This window comes from Coregonus clupeaformis, chromosome 11 (assembly GCF_020615455.1).
Source record: "Coregonus clupeaformis isolate EN_2021a chromosome 11, ASM2061545v1, whole genome shotgun sequence".
Lineage (NCBI taxonomy): Eukaryota > Metazoa > Chordata > Actinopteri > Salmoniformes > Salmonidae > Coregonus > Coregonus clupeaformis.
The window spans coordinates 43,726,891-43,753,221 of record NC_059202.1 but is presented as its reverse complement, the minus strand read 5'-3'; the positions used below and the strand labels follow the sequence as shown (position 1 = coordinate 43,753,221).

General features: G+C 41.9%; 2 protein-coding genes across 6 annotated transcripts in view; both read left to right on the top strand.

The window, feature by feature from the left end:
- LOC121576922 (protein-methionine sulfoxide oxidase mical2b) overlaps nt 1-9,778 on the top strand; it is a 95,804-nt gene extending 86,026 nt beyond the window's left edge. For 3 of the 4 annotated variants that reach the window (XM_041890513.2, XM_041890515.2, XM_041890512.2), the window contains 8 exons: nt 1,721-1,827; nt 1,940-2,717; nt 2,950-3,044; nt 3,585-3,680; nt 4,294-4,390; nt 8,368-8,473; nt 8,570-8,643; nt 8,778-9,778. In XM_041890513.2, coding sequence (XP_041746447.1) covers nt 1,721-1,827; nt 1,940-2,717; nt 2,950-3,044; nt 3,585-3,680; nt 4,294-4,390; nt 8,368-8,473; nt 8,570-8,643; nt 8,778-8,962 — 1,538 coding nt within the window. In that variant the 3' untranslated portion in view covers nt 8,963-9,778. The remainder of the gene's footprint in view (nt 1-1,720; nt 1,828-1,939; nt 2,718-2,949; nt 3,045-3,584; nt 3,681-4,293; nt 4,391-8,367; nt 8,474-8,569; nt 8,644-8,777) is intronic. The other variant, XM_041890514.2, reaches the window with a different exon arrangement.
- Nucleotides 9,779-10,505: 727 nt separating this feature from the next.
- On the top strand, nt 10,506-24,826 carry LOC121576923 (alpha-parvin). 2 transcript variants are annotated; one of them, XM_041890518.2, is made up of 12 exons: nt 10,506-10,973; nt 14,958-15,047; nt 15,143-15,316; nt 15,492-15,632; nt 18,291-18,406; nt 18,692-18,750; nt 19,742-19,761; nt 19,927-19,988; nt 20,078-20,146; nt 20,228-20,329; nt 21,400-21,472; nt 23,750-24,826. In XM_041890518.2, the coding sequence occupies exons 1-12, from the start codon at nt 10,838-10,840 to the stop codon at nt 23,824-23,826; spliced, it is 1,119 nt and encodes a 372-aa protein (XP_041746452.1). In that variant the 5' UTR covers nt 10,506-10,837; the 3' UTR covers nt 23,827-24,826. The 2 variants fall into 2 exon arrangements, with proteins under 2 accessions (XP_041746452.1, XP_041746453.1); XM_041890519.2 differs by lacking the exon at nt 10,506-10,973 and adding an exon at nt 11,990-12,163.
- The last annotated feature ends 1,505 nt before the right edge of the window (nt 24,827-26,331 follow it).

The following is a 26,331-nucleotide window of genomic DNA, read 5'->3' as shown; positions in this document are numbered from 1 at the left end:
CTGGCCCATCGATCACCTCCTGTCCTTATCCTACAGACATCATTTTACCCCTTCTTATGCCCTACTGTGGCTTTACTAGCTTTGTGATGTTTGTGTTTTGTAGAAGTATTGTAAAGAGCTGTTGCAGTTAGGGGCCTATGGTGCGTACTTCATGGCTTTAATAATCCCAATGGGCCATTGACCTTCAACTCTCCCATGTTGGGTTATTTTTGTCAATGCAGTATACTTATAGCGGGCTATCCCTGGAGTTTGTTTATACCCGCTCACCATTCATTTATGGATTTAGACCTGAAGGACTGTAAAGTTAAATTGAGCAAGATAGTGAAGATTAAAATCCAGTCGGACCACTAATGACTTTCTACTGATGGAAATAAGGTTTATCGTCTTTAAGCTGGTTACATGCAAGAAAAAAATAACAGTTTACTAACTGATGGTACTGAAGTCTTGATTGAGAGTGAGCATTAAATTAAAGATATAAAAGTTGAATGAGAAGTCCTGAGCATCAGAGCTGTTCTCTCCACACTAGAGGGAGCTGGTGATCTCTGGGGAAAAGAGTTTTAATATTAGTTTTTATCTGGAGTTGTCTACAATTGAATGAGATTAGATTAGTGTTTGGAAAATGAACAACATTATAACTGTGCTCTCTTGCTGATGAAACGCAATGATTTTGGTTACTTCAACTCTTTTGAACTATAAGGGTTTTGCATACATTATTAGAAAATGTCCCACATGATTGGTCATTCATGCGTAATGACCCTAATATTATACACAATGACAACACAGGATTATTATGTATTTAGCATATGCATGTTAATGTGAATGCATCCGAATAGTGTGTTAAGTCTGATCTACAGCACTGTGTTGCTGTATGAGCTCTGATGAATGCATGTTATATATACTGAACAAAAATATAAACGCAACATGTAAAGTGTTGGTCCCATGTTTCATGAGCTAAAATAAAAGATCCCAGAAATGTTCCCTACGCACAAAAAGCGTATTTCTCTCCAATTTTGTGCACAAATTTGTTTACATCCCTGTTAGTGAGCATATCTCCTTTGCCAAGATAATCCATCCACCTGACAGGTGTGGCATATCAAGAAGCTGATTAAACAGCATGATCATTAAACAGGTGCACCTTGTGCTGGGGACAATAAAAGGCCACTCTAAAAAGTGCAGTTTTGTCACACAACACAATGCCACAGATGTCTCATGTTTTGAGGGAGCCTGCAATTGGAATGCTGACTGCAGGAATGTCCACCAGAGCTGTTGCCAGAGAATGTAATGTTAAATTCTCTACCATAAGCCACCTTCAAGGTCGTTTTAGAGAATTTGGCAGTACGTCCATCCAGCCTCACAACCGCAGACCATGTGTAACCACGCCAGCCCAGGACCTCCACATCCAGCTTCTTCACCTGCGGGATCGTCTGAGACCAGCCACCCGGACAGCTGATGAAACTGAGGAGTATTTCTGTCTATAATAAAGCCCTTTTGTGGGGGAAAGCTCATTCTGATTGGCTGTGCCTGGCTCCCCAGTGGGTGGGCCTGACTCCAAAGTGGGTTGGCCCATGGCTGCGCCCCTTCCCAGTCATATGAAATCCATAGATTAGGGCCTAATTTATTTCAACTGACTGATTTCCTTATATGAACTGTAACTCAGTAAAATCATTGAAATGTTGTGTTTATATTTTTGTTCAGTATATGTTGTACTCTACTCCTTTAGCTCTCCCTCTCATCCTGGTGAGGCACTTCTCACATGAAAAAGCTGCAGAAGAAGAGGAGCCCACCATTGAAGAGGCCAACTCTGATTTCAAGGAGATTGAACCACTGGTAAAGCACAATATTCATACAGATACTCAACAATTTCCTGTGTTATAGAAACATTTCACATATCAACCCTATTGCAACTGAGCAATAAAACAATACTTGTGTATTTTTTCAGCAGGTCTCCCATGATGGTCCTAAACTACCTCCAGATTCTCAGAATCTATTGATGGGTAAAGAAGAGCGTCCTGTCACCAAAGTGCCCCAGCTGGAGGAAGCAGTCGGCCCAAAGAAGAGGCTGACACTGTCCCTGTCTGAGAAAGAGAAGCTCCTGGACTGGAACCTGGTTACTCCAGAGGAGGCCCGAAGCCCTGGAGGAGGAGGCCCATCCAAACACTCCAAACCTGGGGACCAGATCCCCCAGAAGGACCCATTGCCTCAGGTAGACCCAGAGATAGAACCAGTCCCAGCTCAGCCCCAGCCGGCACCGTCCACGTTCCAGGTTTGGGCAAATGCCTTCAGGAGGTATTTTGGGGTATCGGGGACAACAACAGACTCCAACACAGTTGTCACCAGGAGGAATAACAACGGGCCCACCAAGCCCAGGCCTCTGTCTGACGGAGCCTTCAGCTTTAGGTCCCTGTTTGGGGCTACTGCCCAAAGCCAGGAGGCCAAACCAGTCGGAGTGGATCAGAAGAGCCAGCTGACCCCACACCCATGCAAGGCCTCCATGGGTGAAAGACCCTCAGACCTGCCCATGCTACTGGAGCAGGTGTCCCTAGGCAGCAACAAGTCTGTGGGCTCCATCACCACCGACGACATGGCCTTTCTGCCGCCCAGGAAGCTCAACTTCTTCTCCTCCCTGAGGCTGAAGAAGAGAGAGGGGCTGGAGAGTGTGGGAGTGGGGGGTCAGGAGAAGGACATCGGGACCATCCTGTCCAACATCAGGAACAAAGGTCAGGGGTCAAGTTACGGGAGGATGTGATGAGCATTATGATATGCTTCTACTCCTTTGTCATCCGTGGCTAGTAAATGCTACAATGCTATAATGAAATGCTATAAATTAGGAACAATAGTAGCCTATACTGTGTGTAAATCACATAGTTGAAGTGAGTGTACGACTACATTCTACAGTTTGAAGACCACTGCTCCAGTTAAATGTTCTTGTGTCGTCTCATCTATACACAGCCTCCAGCGAGCAGCAGAAGGATGAGTCCAACTCCTCAAGTGACGATGAGCTTGTCCCAGCCAAACCTTTGGCTGGGAGCTTGTCCCAGCCGAAGGTAAGGGCCCTCTTCCCAAACTCTTACATGCATCATTCCTTTCTGCCTTTCTTGTAAGTAATCACTGATCATGACATTAAATAATGGGTGAAAGCACCAATCCATGTCAGATCAGTGATTAGAAGCAGCTCTCCTCAAGGCAGAGGATGCATAAAGGAGGCATAAAGAGACCGGTGGGGACCAGAGAACAGATAATCCATCCTCCATTAGAGAGTGATTACTGGGAAGGCTGAAGGAGCACATCATGACCTGCTCATATCACTTCACATACAGGGAGGAAATCCCACTTTGGTGTTGTAGTAGGTCTGGGCACCGTTTTGCACCTCTCTGTTAGGAACGGCCTTGTTTACTTCACTCTCAACAGAATTACTGCCACTTTTGAACCATCTCTGCTACTTCCGCCAGGTCAGGATAAGTGCATGACTGATAAGATATCAGACTGATGTGCACAGACCCCTAATAGTTGTGACTAAGAAAATAGGGTTAAACTCTGCTGTGAGGTAAGTGGTATGTGACACTGTCTTGCTGGTCTATGTTTAGACCCATGGGAGCTCAGAGAGACAGAGGAGGAGGCAGGAGAAGACTGGGATTCAACAGGACAAGAGAGAGCAGCTGAAGAGACTCCACAGAGCCCAGGTACTGTAGAGCACATAGACGACAGAACAGCACTACCACACAATGGGCTTCTGTGATCATTTGCAATCATTTATATGTTTTATAGAAGGGTTGGTTGTTTAGGCATGCACAACTATGGGGCAAAACAGATGGGTTGGCTTAGATTGTTGATAACATGTAAGCTATATTTCGTCCCCAATGTTTATTGAAAACACAATGAGCACTTGTTGTCTCTCAAATACACCGTTACAGTTGTTGGTTAGCTAGCGAATTTGAGCATATTGGCATTGACATGAAATCAGTCAAAACACCTCAAAACAAGACATAACAAGCTGAAACGAGCCCCTTACGATTCCCTACATGGCAGTTTTTTGTCATTCTTGCTAACAATCTGGCCATCCAGAATCACAACAACACGCTGACATCTACCCCACGGAAGTGTGCACATCGTTTTCGTGACGTTGTCAGCTAACCCATCTATATAAAAAAAAATCTGATAAATTTGAATCACTCATGAAGTCTTCCACAAATGTATTTGATTTGTTGGGGAGATGAATGGAATATAAATATTGTGTGTTGAGCTACATTGTGAGCCTGCGCTGGTTGATTCTGACCTGGTGGTTCTTTTGTGAAGATCATCCAGAGGCAGCTGGAGGAAGTGGGGGAGAAGCAGAAGGACCTGGAAGAGAGAGGGGTGTCCATTGAGAAGGTCCTTCGTGGCGAATCCCCAGGTGTGCCACACTGAGTCTCAACTGCATGTACTGTACCTTTGGCGAGTACTGTACGTTTGTCATCCCATGCTGTGTGGATTCCAACAGCTGCACTGTGTATGAGTAAAGTACATAAAAGTGTATCCGTTCGGTTGACGTATCTCTGACTCTTGGCCAGAGCATTTTATGAATGTATGACAATGGATTGGAAGGGTCAGAATCAGAATGTTCAGTAAGTTAGTGTCCTTGTCCTTGTATCAGAGAGGCCTTATTCTATGAAGGTAACGCACAAAGACATGGCACATGAAGACTGGGCTATGAACAGAGAGCGGAGAAAGGCATGGCTGAAAATGGAACTCTTAGTCTTTGTTTGACCTCAGCCAGGAACATATAGTTGAGACACAGAAATACTGTATTCAGAATGACCTATGCTCGTTCTAGTTGTCCTGTTTCTGTGAGATTTGAAACTGGCAATGCCTCTCTAATCATTATTTCAATTTCCTTATCTAGAGTAGTCTACAGTCAGAACTACTCTGATGCCTTTGCTAGGAAAATATATAATAGAAATGGTACCAAATTATAGTCATTTGCATTCAACCAAAATAACAATTTTAAGTTTAAATTGTTTTGAAATCACTACAGTGGCAATTGGCCTTGTGAAGAGAGGAAGGCGGGGAGAAAGCTTTCCCATGTTTCATTACCCTTGCACATGGTGATATACAAGTTAGCCATTAAAGACAGCCATTTTAGAATGAAAAACAGTAATTCCTTTTAACAAGTAATGTTTTTATACTGATAATCATATTCCTCAAAGGTAAATTGTGTTTTGCCGGAATTGTAAATGTGATTTTCACACATTTCTCAGAAATGTGTTTGTTGCTTCTGCACCCTTCAGATAAAGAATTATTGAGAGTTTTTAAGCATAGTTAGCTGTTACTTTTATTACAATTACATTAAATTAGATTACAGTGCATAAAAGCACACAAAACTGAGTAATGCAATTGTTTCATTCAAGTTTTTGTCCTTCTATTCTCAAATGGAAAGCACATCTCCTGTGTAAAGACCTTTTTGTGTAAATTCAAGTTTTGTTCAATAGTCAGGCTCAATGTTAAAAGCCTCCACAGAGACTGAGTGTCTCTTGTCTAAGTACCATTGAGACAGAGACATTAACAGGCAGGCTGCTCTCAGTACAGTGAATGGCCATGCAAATTCTGATTCAATATCTACACAGAGATATTCTCTTGTGATGCAGGCCTGAAGGGCAGCGGCAGCAGTGCCAGCCATTGTGTGCCTGTTTACATTGCTTTGTTTGTATAATTGTATTAAGGTGAAGGGCTCTTGGCTCAATAGACTCTTTGTTAATTTACATTATTAACAGACTTCAAATGGATAGAAAGAGGGCAGGAATAGGTGTCAGATAATGACCGAAGTTTATGTGCATGGCAAGATTCTGAGTTTGAAAATGCTGTCATTAAATCAAACACGCTCTCCTAATGGGTCAAACATGTCATATCTGTAGTTAATTTAAAGCTCAGTGTTAGTAGCTTTAACATAAAATCCATAGCTCCAGATCCAGTCACCCACTAACTCGTTTAAATTACACACTAGTATGGAGAATGTGCTTAGGCAGTTTAAATAAATACATTTAGCCTGTTGTCTGAATGTTACATTGTCATGTTATTACATTTTCAAAAGTTAACTTTTGAAGCTCCTCTGATAGTTACGAAGTTCCATTTTATGAAGTGTTTTATGACGTCTCTAGGGTTAGTATTGGGTCGTTCCACGAAATGAGTGCCTTTTGCGTCCCTGTGATATTTTAAGTAGAAATTGTAGACCAATATTTAATTTTAAAAGTCGGTTATATTAAATTAAGTCCCCTTTAATATAGACCACATGGAGAATTCAATAAATCAGATTTTTCATATGAAAAAAGACTGAACCCACTGGGCACAGTCTATTCCTCGTTGGTTCAATGTAATTTCTTTGGAATGACATGGAAACAACCAGTGCTGAAGTGCCAAAACAGCTGAGGTGCCAAAATTCAGCATTTTGACATGTCCCTCCATGTGACTTCTAGGAAGGTTTTAACCCACTTAACCCCAACATTTCTCCAGGTTCACCATCATTGTAAAGCCCTAGTTATTTTTGTTGCTTTGACAAAGTCCATTTGGAATATTATTATTTATTTAATGTGATTAGTGATTCATTTACATATGTCCCTCATTTTAAGGTCAAACCTGTTACGTGAACTGAACTCTTGTTTTAATATGGTAAAACTATTCCTTTTTAAATATGTTTTTAAAAGAAACATTGAACATCTAATACTCAAATCACAGTGTAAAAGTAGGTGAGCTGGTTCTACTCTTTTTGGCCATTTGCTGGTGTTTTATGGTGAAAAACTGAGCAGGTTGAGCATAACACATCAACCCTGTCATGCATAAATAGATAGGCTAGAAATGTTTTAACAATAAATAAAAATGGTGAAGCTTGCATTCAATTGCCACTCCCTGTTCCACACAACAAGCTTCCAATCCCCTTGTGACAGGGATTGTGATCATCCTTGAGATGTGTCTACAACTTGGAGTCCACCTGTGGTAAATTCAATTGATTGGACATGATTTGGAAAGGCACACACCAGTCTATATAAGGTCCCACAGTTGACAGTGCATGTCAGAGCAAAAACCAAGCCATGAGGTCGAAGGAATTGTCCGTAGAGCTCAGAGACAGGATTGTGTCGAGGCACAGATCTGGGGAAGGGTATAAAAAAATGTCTGCAGCATTGGCCTCCATCATTCTTAAATGGAAGAAGTTTGGAACCACCAAGACTCTTCCTAGAGCTGGCCGCCCGGCCAAACTGAGCAATCGGGGGAGAAGGGCCTTGGTCAGGGATGTGACCAAGAACCCGATGGTCACTCTGACAGAGCTCCAGAGTTCCTCTGTGGAGATGGGAGAATCTTCCAGAAGGACAACCATCTCTGCAGCCCTCAACCAATCAGGCGTTTATGGTAGTGTGGCCAGATAGAAGCCACTCCTCAGTAAAAGGCACATGACAGCCTGCTTGGAGTTTGACAAAAGGCACCTAAAGACTCTCAGACCATGAGAAACAAGATTCTCTGGTCTGATGAAACTAAGATTGAACTCTTTGGCCTGGATGCCAAGCGTCACGTCTGGAGGAAACCTGGCACCGTCCTTACGGGGAAGCATGGTGGTGGCAGCATCATGCTGTGGGGATGTTTTTAAGCGGCAGGGACTGGGAGACTAGTCAGGATTGAGAGAAATATGTACAGAGAGATCATTGATGAAAACCTGCTCCAGAGCGCTCAGGACCTCAGACTGAGGCGAAGGTTCACCTTCCAACTGGACAATGACCCTAAGCGCACAGCCAAGACAACGCAGGAGTGGCTTCGGGACTAGTCTCTGAATATCCTTGAGTGGCCCAGCCTGAGCCCGGACTTGAACCTGATCAAACATTTCTGGAGAGACCTGAAAATAGCTGTGCAGCGACGCTCCCCATGCAACCCGACAGAGCTTGAGAGGATCTGCAGAAAATGATGAGAGAAACTCCCCAAATACAGGTGTTCCAAGCTTGTAGAGTCATACCCAAGAGGAATTGAGGCTGTAATCGCTGCCAAAGTACTGAGTAAAGGGCTGAATACTTATGTAAACGTGATATTTCAGTATTTTTTTAAAATAAATTTGCTAACATTTCTAAAAACCTGTTTTTACTTTGTCATTATGGGGAATTGTGTGTAGATTGAGGGGGGGGAAACAATTTAATCAATTTTAGAATAAGGCTGTAACGTAACAAAATGTGGAAAAAGTCGAGGGGTCTGAATACTTTCCGATTGCACTGTATGTCCATCTACTGTATAACCTTGTGACAGGGAGCTTATAAGTCGACCTTGGACGTAATGGAGGAATGAAGAAACAGGATTATCAAACTTCTATATTGTCTGGGGTTGGGGTAACTGATTGATCTTGCTCTCTCCCTCTATCAGACAAAGGTGATGGTCTCTCTGATGAGCACGAGCTCCTTCAAATGTGGTTCAAGCTGGTCCTGGAGAAGAACAGACTGGCACGCTACGAGGAAGAGCTGGTCATATTGTAAGTAGGAAAAGATGAGAAACACAGTACATTCTCAGACAGTGACCATCTTATGGAGTGAAGAGTGTTTGAATAGGTTGTCTTGTCTGTTGTTAGTGCTCAGGAACTCGAGCTGGAGGACAGACAGAGTCAACTACAGATGGATCTACGACACAGGATGTCCATAGACGGTATGGGTCACACACTGTGTAATTGTAGTGTAGTACTGTGCAATTGTAGTATAAGTTACACATTCTGTACTTACCACTGTTACAACTTTTATACGTTTGCGCCACTGCCCTCTATCCGCTGTGGCCCTTTGCAGATTCCAGGAAGAGCTCCAGTGAGCTGGCGGAGGAGCAGAAGATGCTGACAGAGATCATGAAGGTGGTGGAGAGGAGAGACACTCTGGTCAGCCTGCTGGATGAGCAGCGGCTGCAGGAGAGGGCTGAGGACAGAGACCTGGAGAGCCTTGTACTGTCTAGAGGCTACCAGTTCCACTGGACCTGAGGAGAGTCAGCCCTCTGGGGCAGGGAAAAGGCTACAGTACCATGCAGTTCCACAGGCAGAAGAGACAAGTGACTTCACTACTACTGACTACACTACTGGATTTGGCCACACGTGGCATGATGATCCTTTGAATATGTACATTTGACTTGTCAATTCCTACTTGAGGATCACACCTCTTATGGACCTGAGGGTTGTACATCAAGTGTCTGTATAGCCTAGTCTCTCGAGACAGCCTTCAGAGATTACTGTATGCCTATCCAAGAACATCTCAGAATGTATGCAGCCTTATGAATGGAATAAATTAAATAGAATAATATAAAACACTTTGTCAGTTGCACTTATAAACACTACAGAAACCCAAAGATTCAGCCTATCAAATATTTTTTCCATCTGAAAGTAAAATATACTTATGTATAGGCCTCTATTAATTCTGTTCATGTGTTGTATCGTTGCTGTTGTGTTGAGGAGCACTGGAGAAAAAAAATGACTGGATATTGTAACTTTATCTGCACTGTATAATCCAATACACCAAGGACAGTGTCAGTGAAGTTAATGGGTGTCCATGTTTGTAATGTTCCACAGGACTTTTTACTATTATTATTATTATTATTATGTCTGAAGTCATACACGTCAGTACTGACCACAATCAACATGATTTGATTCACTTTTATGAGTACAATTTTCCCTCCTTGTTTCATGTAAATTAAGATTGTATCTGTTGGTTCAATTATTTATTTAGTTGACAAGTTTAAATCAAATCTTATTTGTCACAGGCTTCATAAACTACAGGTGTAGACTAACAGTGTTGAAGAGATGAAAAATATTCCTGGAGAGATTGATGCACGTCGGATGAATCGTGTGGTGAATGAAGAAAAAGTGAAAATTCTATCTGTTCTTTTGTTTTTTTATATGGAGTCTCTCCCTACTCAAGTGCAGTTAGGGTATATTAACTACAGAGTCAGAGCATTTATCCCAAGACCAATGCAGTGCGATCATTGTAAAGCTTTTGGTCAAGTGTTTTCAGAAGGGAGAAGCCGAGATGTCCAAGTTGTGGAAAATATATCATGTGTTATAAAAGTGATGAAAATGTGACATGTTGCAATTGTGGTGGGAACCATGAAGCCACGTCTTTTAGAATGCCCCACAAGGGTGAAAGAGAATGAGGTGGCCAAAGTCAGGACTGTCCAGAGCATTTCATATGCAGCAGGTGTTAAAGGGGTTGAGGGTTTGAATGGTGCACTTGAAGAGTTCATGGTGGTGGATAGGCCTTTAGTGCAGGATGCAGGGGTTGCCTTTCACCAGCAGGATCCTGACATTTTAAAAGTTAAGAGGGTGGACTTTGTGGCCTTTATAGCTATGGTGATAAATGGCACTGCCAAGGTGGAGAGAAGGTCCAGGAAGATAGAAATCATTGTGGATGAGGCGGAGCGGTTCCTGGGGCTGAAAGATTTCTTGGTGAAGGAGTTACATGGAATATTGTCACAAGCCGTACCACCCTCTCAGGCCCTAGAGCCTGAGAAGGGATATATGGAGATTTGTTTTGTCAATGTACTATTATTATTTGGGTGGATTAAGTTAGTTTCCGTATTACATATGGATTTTCTTTTTAGCTTGTTTTGGTTTTAACCCATTCAGTTGGTGGCGGCAATACACCTTTAGGGTTGTATTCCGCAATAAAACCCACAGAAGAAGAAGAAGAAGAATCTGGGAACAAGGAAGGAAGGAAGGGATTCAAGGCTGGATGAATGTTTGAAATTCCGTTTCCGCTTTAGGGAGTGAAAATTGATTTGAGCAGAACTTGACTTGAAAATCTATTTATTTCAGAGACCTACTCAACTTTTACAATATTGATTGTACTTTTGGATAAGTTGTATCATGGCTTCTTCGCCGCAAAAGTCGCCATCGTCTCCGTCGCCGACGACTCCGAAATCACCCTCTTCCAGAAAGAAAGATGACTCGTTCCTGGGAAAGCTTGGAGGAACTTTAGTAAGAAGAAAGAAGGCAAAAGAAGGTACAGTTCTGATCAAAACAATACTGTCACGAACATTTCTAAACTTTACCTGCGTGAAGTAGCATGTATGTAAAACACATTATCAGCCAAGCACAAGCAGAAAATGCGTATTTTATGGAAGCCCATTTTAACTAGATAGTCGCTACAACAATGTTTCAATCTGAGCAAAAAATGCGTTGTGTAATGAAGTCACGCCTCAACCATTGTCTACTCGTCAGTCTGATTCTGTCAATTCATTATTGGTAAAGGAATATCGCATTCGCCTTCTTTCCAAACTGCAAATTCATTGAAGAGATCAGAATGGAGTAGGATACTACATAGGCCTAAATATCTGTAAACTAGCTTACACACTCAAATAATAGGATGTCTTGTATTTCAACGTTGTTGTATTGCATTGACCCGAGTTGGCCTGCAGGGCAGCCTGGGGGCGCATGCAGTGCCTAGTAGAGTTACTTACTGTAGCTGCAGACTATGGTTGCCATGTAGGGTATGCTACTACTTCAGATGCAATTACTCAGGAATGAGGTAAGAGCAAACACAACTCCAGGAGTAGCTGCACTGCTAGTATGTGTCCTTAATTTCACTGCTACAGGATTAACAAACCTATAAATGAATGAGTTGCTCCCCCATTGTTTTTCCTCAAGTTCATCATCAAATGAATTAAAGTTGCACATTAAGTGGAAATGTTCCCTCTTTGTTTGACCTGTTCAGAGTGCCCCCCACCTCCAGGGGGCCCCCAAAATGCGGTTGTCCGGCCCTGCACTTGTGCTATGATTGGTTTATATCAATCACGGATCACAGGGCTGAGTGGTTGACACACTACAGCTGAGCCCCATCCCGTCTCTCCCTCATACACACACACAGTGGCCAGGATGTCCGCAGTGTGTTTCTGGTGATTTGATGGAAAGCTTCTCTGGACCCGTGTTGCGGGAGTATATTTAATTTGAAAGACTCTGATATTTACGAAGGGGAGCAAGAGAGGGGGCACGTCCTTGAACAAGCCTGTTGATTGGACCGCGGCGAGAGAGGGAGGAAAGGATGGGGAAAGGGCGAGACAGAGTGTTAGAGACAGGACAGTGGACGTTGAGCAGGCTGGAGGAGAGGATGAGTCAGTGAAGAGTCACTGTGATGAAGGGAAGATGCTGGAAACTCAGAGGGAGAGATGGGCTGTGGAGCACTCTGCCCACCAGGTAAGACAGCCTGTTCGTGTTCACCTACCCACTGCTGGAGCATGAGGAGAGGAAGGAGAAACACTGGCTGCATTTCAATAATCTAAAGTGGCATCCTTCGCTGCTTTCCTTTCCTTCATTTACACACAGATGACGTCGCAGGATGGGTGAAAGCAATGTGTGGTAGATACCTACCACGTACTTGCTTTCACCCATCCAGTTCCTTCACATCAGTGCATATGAAGGATAGGAGACCCAGTGTCTCTGTAGCAGGTCTGAGATAAGGTTAGCGCCCCAACTCACAGCATCACATGCTCTGTGTGTGAATCACTGCTGGTCAAGAGGACATTGTGTATGGATATCATTTTAAAGGGGTGATTAAGAGGGCAGTGATAGTACCTCTCTTATTCTCTGTAGGCACATGCTGATGCATGCAATTATCAGTCATCCAATTATTTCTGAGAGAAGGCATACAGTGCCTTCAGAAAGTATTCATACCCCTTTACTTATTCCACATATTGTTGTGTTACAGCCTGAATTAAAAATTGATTAAATAGGTTTTTCTCACTCATCTACACACAATAATCCATAATGACAAAGTGGAAACATGTTTTTAGAAATGTTTGCTAATTCATTGAAAATGAAATCCATAAATATCTCTTTACATAAGTATTCACTGAGGCAATACTTTGTAGAAGCAGCTGTGAATATTTCTGGGTAAGTCTGGAAGAGCTTTCCACACCTGGATGGTGCAACATTTGCCCATTTACTATTTTCAAAATTCTTCAAGGTCTGTCAAATTAGCTGTTGATCATTGCTAAACAACCATTTTCAGGTCTTGCCATAGATTTTCAAGTAGATTTAAATCAACTGGAACATTCACTGTCTTCTTGGTAAGAACTCCAGTGTAGATTTGGATTTGTGTTTTAGGTTATTGTCCTGCTGAAAGGTGAATTCATCTCCCAGTGTCTGGTGAAAAACAGACTGAACTAGGATTTATCCTGTGCTTAGCTCCATCCTGTTTATTTTTGTATCCTGATAAACTCCCCAGTCCTTAGCAATTAAAATCATACCTATAACATGGTGCAGCCACCACTATGCTTGAAAATATGGAGAGTGGTACTCAGTAATGTTTGGGGCAAATCCAATAAAACACATAACACTTTGTATTCAGGACAAAATGGGAATTGCTTTGCCACATTTTTTGCAGGATTACTTTAGTACCTTGTTGCAAACAGGATAACTGTTTTGGAATATTTGTATTGTGTACAGACTTCCTTCTTTTCACTCTGTCAATTAGGTTAGTATTGTGGAGTAACTACAATGTTGTTGATCCATCCTCAGTTTTCTCCTATAACAGCCATTAAACTTTGTAACTGTTTTAAAGTTACTATTTATTGAACTGCATTGTTGGTTAAGGGCTTGTAACTAGGTAAGGTCTACACTTGTTGTATTCGGCGCATGTGACAAATATTATTTTATTTTATGTTCAATGTCAGCTTATTAATTTTTTTACACATTATTTTCTACCAATAGGTGCCCTTCTTTGCTAGGCATTGGAAAACCTCCCTGGTCTTTGTGGTTGAATCTGTGTTTGAAATTCACTCCTCGACTGACGGACCTTACAGATAATTGTATGTCCATTAATCAATTTTAAATTCAGGCTGTAACACAACAAAATCTGGAACAAGTGAATACTTTCTGAAGGCACTGTATGTCATGCTGTCAAGACACAGGATATTCTCCTTCGTCTTGATATGATGCTGTACAGGCGGTCAGAAGCAGAGCTGCTGATGGTGTTGATTAAGAGGATGTCATCTTCACTGGAAGGAATGCTGAGAAATCCAGCACAGGATGTTCACACCACTACAGGTGTCACTGACACAGCAGTATGGTGAAATGCCTGCTGGGGCAGGGCAGGGGTTGATGGGAAACCAGGAAGTTCTGTGTAATACATATGCTACTAACAGATGGGGAAAGTATATTGTCTTGATTAACTGAGAACAGTGTCAGATCAGATAAGCTGATTTAGGAACGGGGACACCGAAAGCTGAGGCAGTGCAGTGAGCTAAGGAGAAAAACGTGATATTGACTAAGAATCAATTGTAGCTGCTGCAATTGATTTAAGAATACAGAAGAATCTTCCCCTTTAGAACATGTCTCCTCTGTTGTGAGATATAGCCTAGGGAGGAGGAGTGTACTGATGAGGGCCAGTAAGTAGTAGACTGAGGAAATGCCTGTCTGGAGGACTCCCTGGACTTGAGATAAAATTGCAGTGTTTTTCCAATGTGCAGCAGCCTATAAGAAAATATTACTTGAGGAAAGACCAGTGAGTGAAACTACTTACAGAAATAACCACTACACCTCAATAATATACCCTATTAGACATGATAAATCAAGCAAAGCCAGGCTCCTGTGTTAGCACTAGGCTATTTTGACAAAATAGCTATGGTAGTAGTTAGCTGGTGTATTAATGGTGTGGGAACACTATTACAGTGCTATCATGTGCTGGTCCCTATCCTAGTAGTTGTCCCCCGCCTTAACAACAACCTCTCGTTTCCCCTGACCCTAAGTGCTTATGTCTGGTGGATTAGCCATAGTGGCAAAACTTAACTGATACTAAGAGCAGCAAAATACTGAGCAAAAATAAACATGTAGTAGCCTAAATTGTAGAAATACTTTTTCGTAGAATCATCACAGATTCTAAGTGGCTACTGTTTGTGCCTCCTTTTTGCTATGCGTTAGAGAGGATGCATTGTGAGGGATGTGATATCTCTCTGAACTCCGCCATCTCTCGCTTCTTCTCACCCTACAGTGTCTGAGCTCCAGGAGGAGGGGATGAACGCCATCAACCTGCCCTTGAGCCCCACCCAATACGAACTGGACCCAGAGGACACCATGCTAGGGAAGTACAGTACAGTCCCCATCTGAGAGCCCTGGCCATAGAAGATGAGATGCCTTGACACTGGCTATACCTAATCTTGCTTTCTGTTCCTACAGATGAGAATGAGGTCCGCACCATGGTCGACCCCAACTCCAAGAATGACCAGAAACTACAGGAACTCCAGAAGGTGCTGATCGACTGGATCAATGATGTGTTGGTGGGAGAGAGGATCATCGTGAAGGACCTGGCTGAGGATCTTTACGACGGGCAGGTTCTGCAGAAACTCTTTGGTGAGGAACAAGTCCCTTAATGGTTCTCCATCAAACTTAAAGGATCACTATTCCCACTCTACTACTAATCACCTTCTCCCTCTGACCATTTTCTCTCATTGACAGGAATGGATCTTGTGCAATGCATCAAATGCCTGTATTAATACATGCTGTTTTCTTTGTATATGTGTTTCAGAGAAGCTGGAGGGGGAGAAGCTAAATGTAGCTGAGGTGACCCAGTCGGAGATCGCCCAGAAACAGAAGCTGCAGACGGTGCTGGAGAGGATCAACGACTCCATCAAGGTCTCTGCCAGGAGCATCAAATGGAATGTGGACTGTAAGTAGAGGCTGAGAACTAGGTCGTATTAATTAGGGCACACCGTAGCAAAACATTACGCAACAGAAAATGAAAACAAGCGTTCTTATTGGACATGTTCAGATAGACTGAAACATGGAGGGACTGTTTTCCTCTGTTTTGGTGAGAGAGACTCTGCATACAGTAGCTATTGAGTGAGCCCAAGTGGTCAGACAGATGGAATACATGGGGGCTTCAGCTTGTTACGAGTCCATACTTGACTCACTGGTCATTGAGTTTTCTCTCTAATGGAGAAGGAATGTCTGTCTATACAGTACATTTCAGTAAAGCACTTTAGGTTTGCCTTGATGTTTGAGGCTTTTAACAAGAATATGATAATACTGGTAATAGCATTCAAACTTGTGTTTTATCATTAGCATACATGTATGAGAAAAGGGAAGAGAGTTGAAGGGATGAACTGATTTGAGTGAAGTAGTCCAGAAATATACAGTGAGGGGAAAAAAGTATTTGATCCCCTGCTGATTTTGTTCGTTTACCCACTGACAAAGAAATGATCAGTCTATAATTGTAATGGTAGGTTTATTTGAACAGGGAGAGACAGAATAACAACAAAGAAATCCAGAAAAACACATGTCAGAAATGTTATAAATTGATTTGCATTTTAATGAGGGAAATAAGTATTTGACCCCCTCTCAATCAGAAAGATTTCTGGCTCCCAGGTGTCTTTTATACAGGTAACGAGCTGAGATTAGGAGCACACTCTTAAAGGGAGTGCTCCTAATCTCAGTTTGTTACCTGTATAAAAGACACCTGTCCACAGAAGCAATCAATCAATCAGATTCCAAACTCTCCACCATGGCCAAGACCAAAGAGCTCTCCAAGGATGTCAGGGACAAGATTGTAGACCTACACAAGGCTGGAATGGGCTACAAGACCATCGCCAAGCAGCTTAGTGAGAAGGTGACAACAGTTGGTGCGATTATTCACAAATGGAAGAAACACAAAATAACTGTCAATCTCCCTCGGCCTGGGGCTCCATGCAAGATCTCACCTCGTGGAGTTGCAATGATCATGAGAACGGTGAGGAATCAGCCCAGAACTACACGGGAGGATCTTGTCAATGATCTCAAGGCAGCTGGGACCATAGTTGCCAAGAAAACAATTGGTAACACACTACACCGTGAAGGACTGAAATCCTGCAGCGCCTGCAAGGTCCCCCTGCTCAAGAAAGCACATATACATGCCTGTCTGAAGTTTGCCAATGAACATCTGAATGATTCAGAGGAGAACTGGGTGAAGTGTTGTGGTCAGATGAGACCAAAATGGAGCTCTTTGGCATCAACTCAACTCGCCGTGTTTGGAGGAGGAGGAATGCTGCCTATGACCCCAAGAACACCATCCCCACCGTCAAACATGGAGGTGGAAACATTATGCTTTGGGGGTGTTTTTCTGCTAAGGGGACAGGACAGCTTCACCGCATCAAAGGGACGATGGACAGGGCCATGTACCGTCAAATCTTGGGTGAGAACCTCCTTCCCTCAGCCAGGGCATTGAAAATGGGTCGTGGATGGGTATTCCAGCATGACATTGACCCAAAACACACGGCCAAGGCAACAAAGGAGATGCTCAAGAAGAAGCACATTAAGGTCCTGGAGTGGCCTAGCCAGTCTCCAGACCTTAATTCCATAGAAAATCTGTGGAGGGAGCTGAAGGTTCGAGTTGCCAAACGTCAGCCTCGAAACCTTAATGACTTGGAGAAGATCTGCAAAGAGGAGTGGGACAAAATCCCTCCTGAGATGTGTGCAAACCTGGTGGCCAACTACAAGAAATGTCTGACCTCTGTGATTGCCAACAAGGGTTTTGCCACCAAGTACTAAGTCATGTTTTGCAGAAGGGTCAAATACTTATTTCCCTTATTAAAATGCAAATCAATTTATAACATTTTTGACATGCGTTTTTCTGGATTTTTTTGTTGTTATTCTGTCTCTCACTGTTCAAATAAACCTACCATTAAAATGATAGACTGATCATTTCTTTGTCAGTGGGCAAACGTACAAAATCAGCAGGGGATCAAATACTTTTTTCCCTCGCTGTACATATTAATTAAAGTTGGAATCCGTTGCGGTGAAACTGCCACGTCTGTTTGCGATATTCTAACAACAACAGACATTACTTCAAACAACACACACTGTTTTATTCACTCGGACATCAATGCACATCCTTGCACACACGATTGTACATACTCTGGTGTTCTATATATTTTTATTTCTTTATTACTTTGCTGGCTGCTCATCTCCTTTTCAAAAACAAAACAAAATCAATGAGGTGAATGCATGACTACATCACGAAAGAGGAACACTTGAATGAAATTATGGAGTTTTTGATTGAATTTACAGCAGAATTCTGTCACCCAAGCTCTAACCGAATCAATGCATTGTTCCCTGCTTTCAACCTTTTCTTTTAAGCTGGGGAAAACACTTACGGGAGATGTAACACACACCTCTGTTCTGATCCTTTTAGGCTGAGAGGATCAAACCGATATCAGAGGGCTTTTAGATACTTCTCCTTTAATTTAGCATTTTATTAGGCAGGAATCAAAACCTTGTTTACTTCATTGATTGTTCTTCCAACCATTGAAAACTAAAGCAAATCCCAGTTTCTGTCGGTCTCTTGCCCCAGCGGTCCATGCTAAGAGTATAGTGGCCATTCTTCACCTGTTGGTGGCGCTGTCTCAGCACTTCAGAGCACCAATCAGACTTCCTGATCATGTGTCCATCCAAGTAGTGGTGGTTCAGGTACTGTACATCCTCTTATTTTGCTTGGCGGATAGTACACATATACATGTTTGTTACACGTTACATTCTTATAAATGCTGTTTTTACGATAAATTACAATACGACAGTACTTTGTCAAATTATACAACGGGTGGGTCTAATCCTGAATGCTGATTGGTTAAAACCGCATTCCAGCCGGTGTCTATTCCACAAGTTACTACCGGCTATGTTTGACGTAAAAAAAAATGCTCATTTACTCTGTTCTTTCTCCTGTTTCATTTCCCTTTTTTCTTTATTTTCTCTCAGAAAATGGAGGGGATTCTGCAATCTCGCCAGATCCAGGAGGAGATCACAGGCAATACAGAGTATGTCACGTTTTCACTGGTGGGATGAACCAGTCATTGAGAGAACACACTCCTCCTCACTCAGTCTGAGAGCTATGTTATGTCAGAAATAGGGAGAGGTTCAGCACAACAGTACACCACATTATATCACGGTCTTCCCCAAAAACACAATGCAATCTCTTATTCACAATATTAAGTACTTTAATATTGATTTTCATCTCTCAAATGCAATCCCTTCTGTAGCCTTTATGAAATAACTGCATCCTATTAATAGGTTTTCAAGCACAATTATTTCACTGGTGTGTATGAACACAGAAGACCATTGTATAGACCGGGATGTGGTGGTTTCTTGCCAGTCTAGCACAGCCCCAGCTGAGGTTGGAGCGGTCCAGCAGGTCCAGAGCAGCTGGGGAGATAAGTGGGCAAGCAAAGCGCTCATATTATGATCACGGTCACAGGGCTGTTATCATATGACCAGAACTGTTGCCCTGCCACTGCCATCAGAGATTACACCATGAAGAGAAAGGGTGCCGTATGCGCGTGTTTAAACCATTCCTTGTTGGCCCTCTTATGGGTGAGAGCTGTTGGCATGTTGCAGCAGCCCCTTGACTCAACATCTGTGACAATGCCCAGTGGACACATCCATTTTGTTAATGTTCAGTAAGGTTAACCTCTTATGTACCCCAACAACATTACTGTATTCACCACCAACATTCCTCTGTATCAGGTTGATATGAACGTATCAATAGGAGTTGTAGAGCAGTCCCGTGTGGCTCACTTGGTAGAGCATGGGGCTTGTAACGCCAGGGTTGTGGGTTCAATTCCCACGGGGGACCTGTATGAAAATGTGTCCACTCACTACTGTAAGTTGCTCTGGATAAGAGCATCTGCTAAATGACTAAAATGTAAAGTAGGCTGATGTAGAAATGTAATTCAATTCTTCGTGAGCTGACCTTGTAGACCAAATGGAGCTTTTATATCTTGTTTTATTCTTCTTTCTCTTTTCCCTCAGGGCTTTATCTGGGAGACATGGTATGTGTTCTACTGGGTTTATTCTCTACTAATGCATTTTCTCATCCGTCACAGTGAAATTGAAACTTTTTTTCTTAATAGCACAGTTTTCAGTATATGACAACCTTGTCACTTTTTACCTCGTTTCTTTGAGTAACGGTATTACTGTTCTCTCCGTCCATTAAGAGCGAGATGCTTTCGACACCCTGTTTGACCATGCTCCAGACAAGCTCAATGTGGTGAAAAAGGTAGTGTGTGTTATTTGTTCATACTTGTTGTAGAGGGTTTTCTGTTGTACTGTTGGTGTGCCTCACAGAGATAACTGCTGTTTCCACAGACTCTCATCACCTTTGTGAACAAACACTTGAACAAGCTCAATTTGGAGGTGGCTGAACTGGACACACAGGTACAGTATGAGCTAGAATGATCTAATGAGAATCATACCTCATCTTGTATATTGATATGAATAACCTTGTTTGTTCTTTAGTTTGCTGACGGTGTGTACCTGGTTCTGCTGATGGGACTGCTGGAGGGCTACTTTGTTCCACTCTATCATTTCTTCCTGACTCCTGAGAACTTTGACCAACAGGTATGTTGACATTTACTCGCCATTTTTCCAAATTCTATCTTTGCTCTGTGTAGTACAACAGTGAACACATTAGTCTTTGTTTTGTTCCATTTCATACATTTCCAGCAAATTGTAATATTTTCAGGCCCTAATTGTTATAGGAATCCATTAGAATACAACATAATTCAATCATTTGCATCATTATGTTCAATTCAAGATGGCTAATCCTTCAAAGTTATGAATTATATTTGCTGATATTAGTATTTATCATGAAGATTATCCCATACTGTCAGACAGACAGTATGCAACCCAAAGCCTCTTGACTGCTATTCTTAGCAGGCTTTCTAAAGGGACGCCCTGTCAGGCCTGAGCCTGGGTCCTCTCCAGCAGGCTGTGCTGTGCCAGGCAGTGGGCACCCACCCGCCAGGCAGCATCTGTAATCTGCTCCTGCACAGAAAATCAATAAGTGGCCAAGAGATTAGCGCTAATGCAGGGAGAGGTGGAGGAGCAGGGACAAGGGGTCCTTTCAGGGACAGCTGCTATATAGGAGTGCCTGGTACTCGCCTGAAGGAATCCTCCAATGGTCGGTCTCGGTATTGCTTGATTTAACACGCTCTCGTTTTTCCTTCTCTTTCGCTGTCTCTCTCTCTCTCCCACTCACTCTCTCTCTCTCTCTCTCAAGCTCTCTCTTTCTCTTAAGATTTGGCTACTAATTACCCACTCCATATTTCCTACATTGCCTTCACCTCCTAGCTGATCTGTTCTAAGACTTCCCACGTGCTGTACTGACACTCAGTACCTCACTTTTACATGAACCAACTCAACCAAACAACAACCACATTCTGACAGAAACCCCTCCCCCTTCCTTTTTGCCTGGTGCAGAGTGACTGTTTGTCCAGCTGGAAAGGGCTTATGGGTTTATTGAGCTGATGTTTGCACACCTAGGAACCTGTGGTAGGGGAACTGTAATGACTCGTGTGAATTGTATAGGTGTGTTATGGTTTGGGAGCCGTTTCCTCATACTCTAGGCCTACCTGTGGTGGCTGGCTCTTCTGTTGTGTAATTTTGCTGTCATTGTCTTTCTCATGCAGGTGCACAACGTGTCCTTCTCCTTTGAGCTGATGCAAGACGGAGGTCTGGAGAGACCCAAACCTAGACCTGAAGGTAGGTGTTCTCCTTTAGGATGCTGTTATATAGTTGCCATGGACAATTGTTTTGTATTATTTGTACATTTTTTAAAATCCTTTTCTTCTTATTTTAAAGAAGACTGATTATGGATATTTGGTGCAAAACCATGATGGCGCAATACATTTGATGCCTAATTTAATGTCAGTATTTTCTTTGTGAGAATTCCGTCAGGCAATAAGCCCTGACGGCAGTATTCTCACATAAAGCCAAACTTCTCTTCCACTCGAACTGCTCTGAGAGAATTGGCTGTATGCTCTTCTAATATACAAATCCATTCAGTGAATCGTAAATGCCACACTTTGCTGAAGTAAAAGCACTACACACCAAGCCCCTTTGTGGATATGTTTACTTTTTGGGTTTTGTGTGTGTTTACGTAACGTCTTTGCTAGTCTGTCCTTAGTATTATGTAGTAGTGTCTGTTAATGCGTGTTGAAACACATTCATGTTCAGTGTACTTTTTTGTTGGAAGTGTTGTTCCTGAATCATTTCTCATGGTCAAAACATTTCCTTTATACCACATCCTGCTGGAATTCTATTAGAAAATATGTTTACTTGTATTGAATCTACAGTTGAAGTCGGAAGTTTACATACACCTTAGCCAAATACATTTAAACTCAGTTTTTCACAATTCCTGACATTTAATCCTAGTAACAATTCCCTGTCTTAGGTCAGTTAGGATCACCACTTATTTTAAGAATGTGAAATGTCAGAATAATAGTAGAGATAATTATTTATTTCAGCTTTTATTTCTTTCATCACATTCCCAGTGGTTCAGAAGTTTACATACACTCAATTAGTATTTGGTAGCATTGCCTTTAAATTGTTTAACTTGGGTCAAATGTTTCGGGTAGCCTTCCACAAGCTTCCCACAATAAGTTGGGTGAATTTTGGCCCATTCCTCCTGACAGAACTGGTGTAACTGAGCCAGGTTTGTAGGCCTCCTTGCTCGCACACGCTTTTTCAGTTCTGCCCACAAATTTTCTATAGGATTGAGGTCAGGGCTTTATGATGGCCACTCCAATACCTTGACTTTGTTGTCCTTAAGCCATTTTGCCACAACTTTGGAAGTATGCTTGGGGTCAATGTCCATTTGGAAGACCCATTTGCGACCAAGCTTTAACTTCCTGACTGATGTCTTGAGATGTTGCTTCAATATATCCACATCATTTTCCTTCCTCATGATGCCATCTATTTTGTGAAGTGCACCAGTCCCTCCTGCAGCAAAGCACCCCCACAGCATGATGCTGCTACCCCCGTGCTTCACGGTTGGGATGGTGATCTCCGGCTTGCAAGCACCCCCTTTTTCCTGCAGACATAATGATGGTCATTATGGCCAAACAACAGTTCTATTTTTGTTTCATCAGACCAGAGGACATTTCTCCAAAAAGTACAATCTTTGTCCCCATGTGGAGTTGCAAACCGTAGTCTGACTTTTTTATGGCGGTTTTGGAGCAGTGGCTTCTTCCTTGCTGAGCGGCCTTTCAGGTTATGTCGATATAGGACTCATTTTACTGTGGACATAGATACTTGTACCTGTTTCCTCCAGCATCTTCACAAGGTCCTTTGCTGTTGTTCTGGGATTGATTTGCACTTTTCGCACCAACGTACGTTCATCTCTAGGAGACAGAACGCGGTATGACGGCTGCATGGTCCTATGGTGTTTATACTTGCGTACTATTGTTTGTACAGATGAACGTGGTACCTTCAGGTGTTTGGAAATTGCCCCCAAGGATGAACCAGGCTTGTGGAGGTCTACAATTGTTTTCTGAGGTCTTGGCTGATTTCTTTTGATTTTCCCATGATGTCAAGCAAAGAGGCACTGAGTTTGAAGGTAGGCCTTGAAATACATCCACAGGTACACCTCCAATTGACTCAAATGATGTCAATTAGACTATCAGAAGCTTCTAAAGCCATGACATCATTTTCTGGAATTTTCCAAGCTGATTAAAGGCACAGTCAACTTAGTGTATGTAAACTTCTGACCCACTGGAATTGTGATACAGTGAAATAATCTGTCTGTAAACAATTGTTGGAAAAATTACTTGTGTCATGCACAAAGTAGATGTCCTAACCGACTTGCCAAACCTATAGTTTGTTAACAAGAAATTTGTGGAGTGGTTGAAAAACGAGTTTTAATGACTCCAACCTAAGTGTATGTAAACTTCTGACTTCAACTGTATCTCAGTTTTTAGAGAGATTGGTGTCTGTATATGTGTTTTTTCAAATGTTATTATTAATTCCCTTATTTCCCAGATATTGTGAACTGTGACCTCAAGTCAACGCTGAGGGTGCTGTACAACCTCTTCACCAGGTACAGAAATGTGGACTGAATATGCAGTGTTGGGGAGGACTCATTTTATGGGGTACCACATTAAAACGCTTCAGGCATTTTTCCACAATTACATGCTACAAGGGAAGTTGTCCCTTGCAAAGAGCACTACAAACCAATTCAGGACATTCAGCATTGCTATTATGATAATTGTCTATAGATTCCATTATTCCAAATAATGTATGTTCCATATTAATAACTATTGTATGTGCCGTTTTGCCATTTTGAAAATACACTAAATACTGTATCTGTTTTTGTTTCTTAAATTAATGCATATTAGTTTGATTTTACTTCGTGATTGTATGATTGGTATTTTAATTATATATTTTTATTGATGATAATTCCCATTTTTGATTCTTAAAATGTAATATTTCAAAAGGTTTGGTATAGTGATTAATGTTTCCATCCCTAAAGCTTGTTTCATTTATCTACTAAACAAATGTTTGTTAACCTATATTTATTTTGATTTCATGTACACCTGACCTTCTCATTCACTTAGCCATTTTCTACTTTCATTAGTAGATAAGTGCCTTTATTTAAACACATACTGCATGCCGTTATTAGGAAGACACCACTTAAAGTACTGACTGTGATTGAATATGCTCTTTTACTTTATTCTCAAAACGGTTTTGCATGTATCATATATGATAAATGTTTTAATGACCCCGAAATGAAATTCCTAAATGTTGAAATGTTAAAGTAATAATCTTATAAAGAAACGGAAGCTATCACTCACGGTAACCCTTTATTTGGATAGTCCATCTGTAGATGCTCTACAGCGGTGGTCACCAAAGTTTTTTGAGTCGATCAGTTTCGGAGTCAAAATGCAAGCCGAGATTTACCGTAGAAAAACGGAAGCCTATGCAACATTAACCTATTAAAAACAGTACTGTAGTAATGAGGTTTGTGCCGTAGGCTATAGCCCCAAAACATTATCACCGCATATTGGCTTTGTTTGAATTGCCCTGCCAATGCATTGTTGTTCTTCCCAGACCATTAAAAAAAAATATATATATATATATATATATATATATATATATATATATTTCAACATTTGAGGTAGGCTATAGGATCACACCAGTAATAGTTCTGTTGTTGTATTACTTGTGAAGCACAGCTGACTGCGCATAAATTGAAATAATTTGCTTTTTTCTGTTTACTGGGCTGATGGAGCCTGCATCTGATGGTCAGTCTCAGTGGAGGGAGAGAGCAGCAGACTGAGGGTCCGCCTCTCAACATCCCTCCGCTCTCCCTTTCCTCCGCTGATACTGACCAAAAAGGGACCCCGTCTTCCAGCTGATGGGAAAACTCGAGTCGCACCGCATTATTTCTGCCTCATGCACAAATTCATGTTGTAACTCCTGTGACCAGAGAAAGTATTCCTTGATATTTAAAAATAAATAAACAAGCTGCTAATAATAACAATGCAAGCCTATCGATGCACTTTCCTACTTATTAATTGCTGCTGCAGTGCTGGTTTTAGCGCGAGTGGAACTAGGGAAAACTAAGTGAGTAAAAACTTAAACATGAACTCACTCATAAAAACAGCAGCTCTTTGCTGTATTCGTTGACAGTCTCTCTCTGGTCATGGTTTTAAAAGTTTAGAAATCATACAGTATCAACTTTACTGTAGCTTTCTTTTACGCCTGCTACATTACTGCAGACATGGTAATCTGAGCCATCCGATTGGCCAGTGGTAGGCCTATGCTGCACTTGATTTGCTCCCCCCAGGCCTGCCGGAAGGCAGAGTTTTGTACCTTGGGACATGAAATGGTTCAAAATGGGAACACATCGACTAACCGGCGGGCAGGGCAGCTGAATCGGGTGCAACTACCACCAACAGCACAAGACTAATACAAAAAAATAGGAACGCAAGGCTTATCGTTGAGTTTTTTACAGAAATGTTTGGCGATTGACTAGGAATGCCATGGAGATTGACCAGTTGGTGACCACTGCTCTACAGACTATATGTAACATTTCAACTATCTACTAATCCTAACCCTTCTACCAAACCATAAACGTAACCTTGGCAAGCGTTTGCTTTTCAACAGATAGTTTTGTTGATAGTATGACCATCTGTAGATGCTCTACAGGTGGTCATACTATCAACAAATTATCTGGACTATCCAAATAAAGTGTGACCTCCCTCACTAATGCAGAGGTATTAAAGATTTGTAAATGTGTGAGAATTGGGGTTTGTGCAAACACTGTTTCAAATGATATACACTACAAGCTTTTGTATTTTGATTACTGTAGGTACATTTAGAGTTAATTCATCCGTAGTTTGTATTACTCATCTGTTAATTCTGAAATAAAACATTCAGTCTGTGGATATTGTGGTGATTGAATGTTATTCCATTACTGTGATGTTACCAGCGGTCTCAATTCTCAAACTCTCCTCTCCCTCTTCAGAACAGGATATGATATTTTAGAAAGCTGAGGTTTGATCAGAACAGTGTTTGTAGCGGGTCTCAGCCTTGCCTGTCATATAGAGCTGAGTGACCTT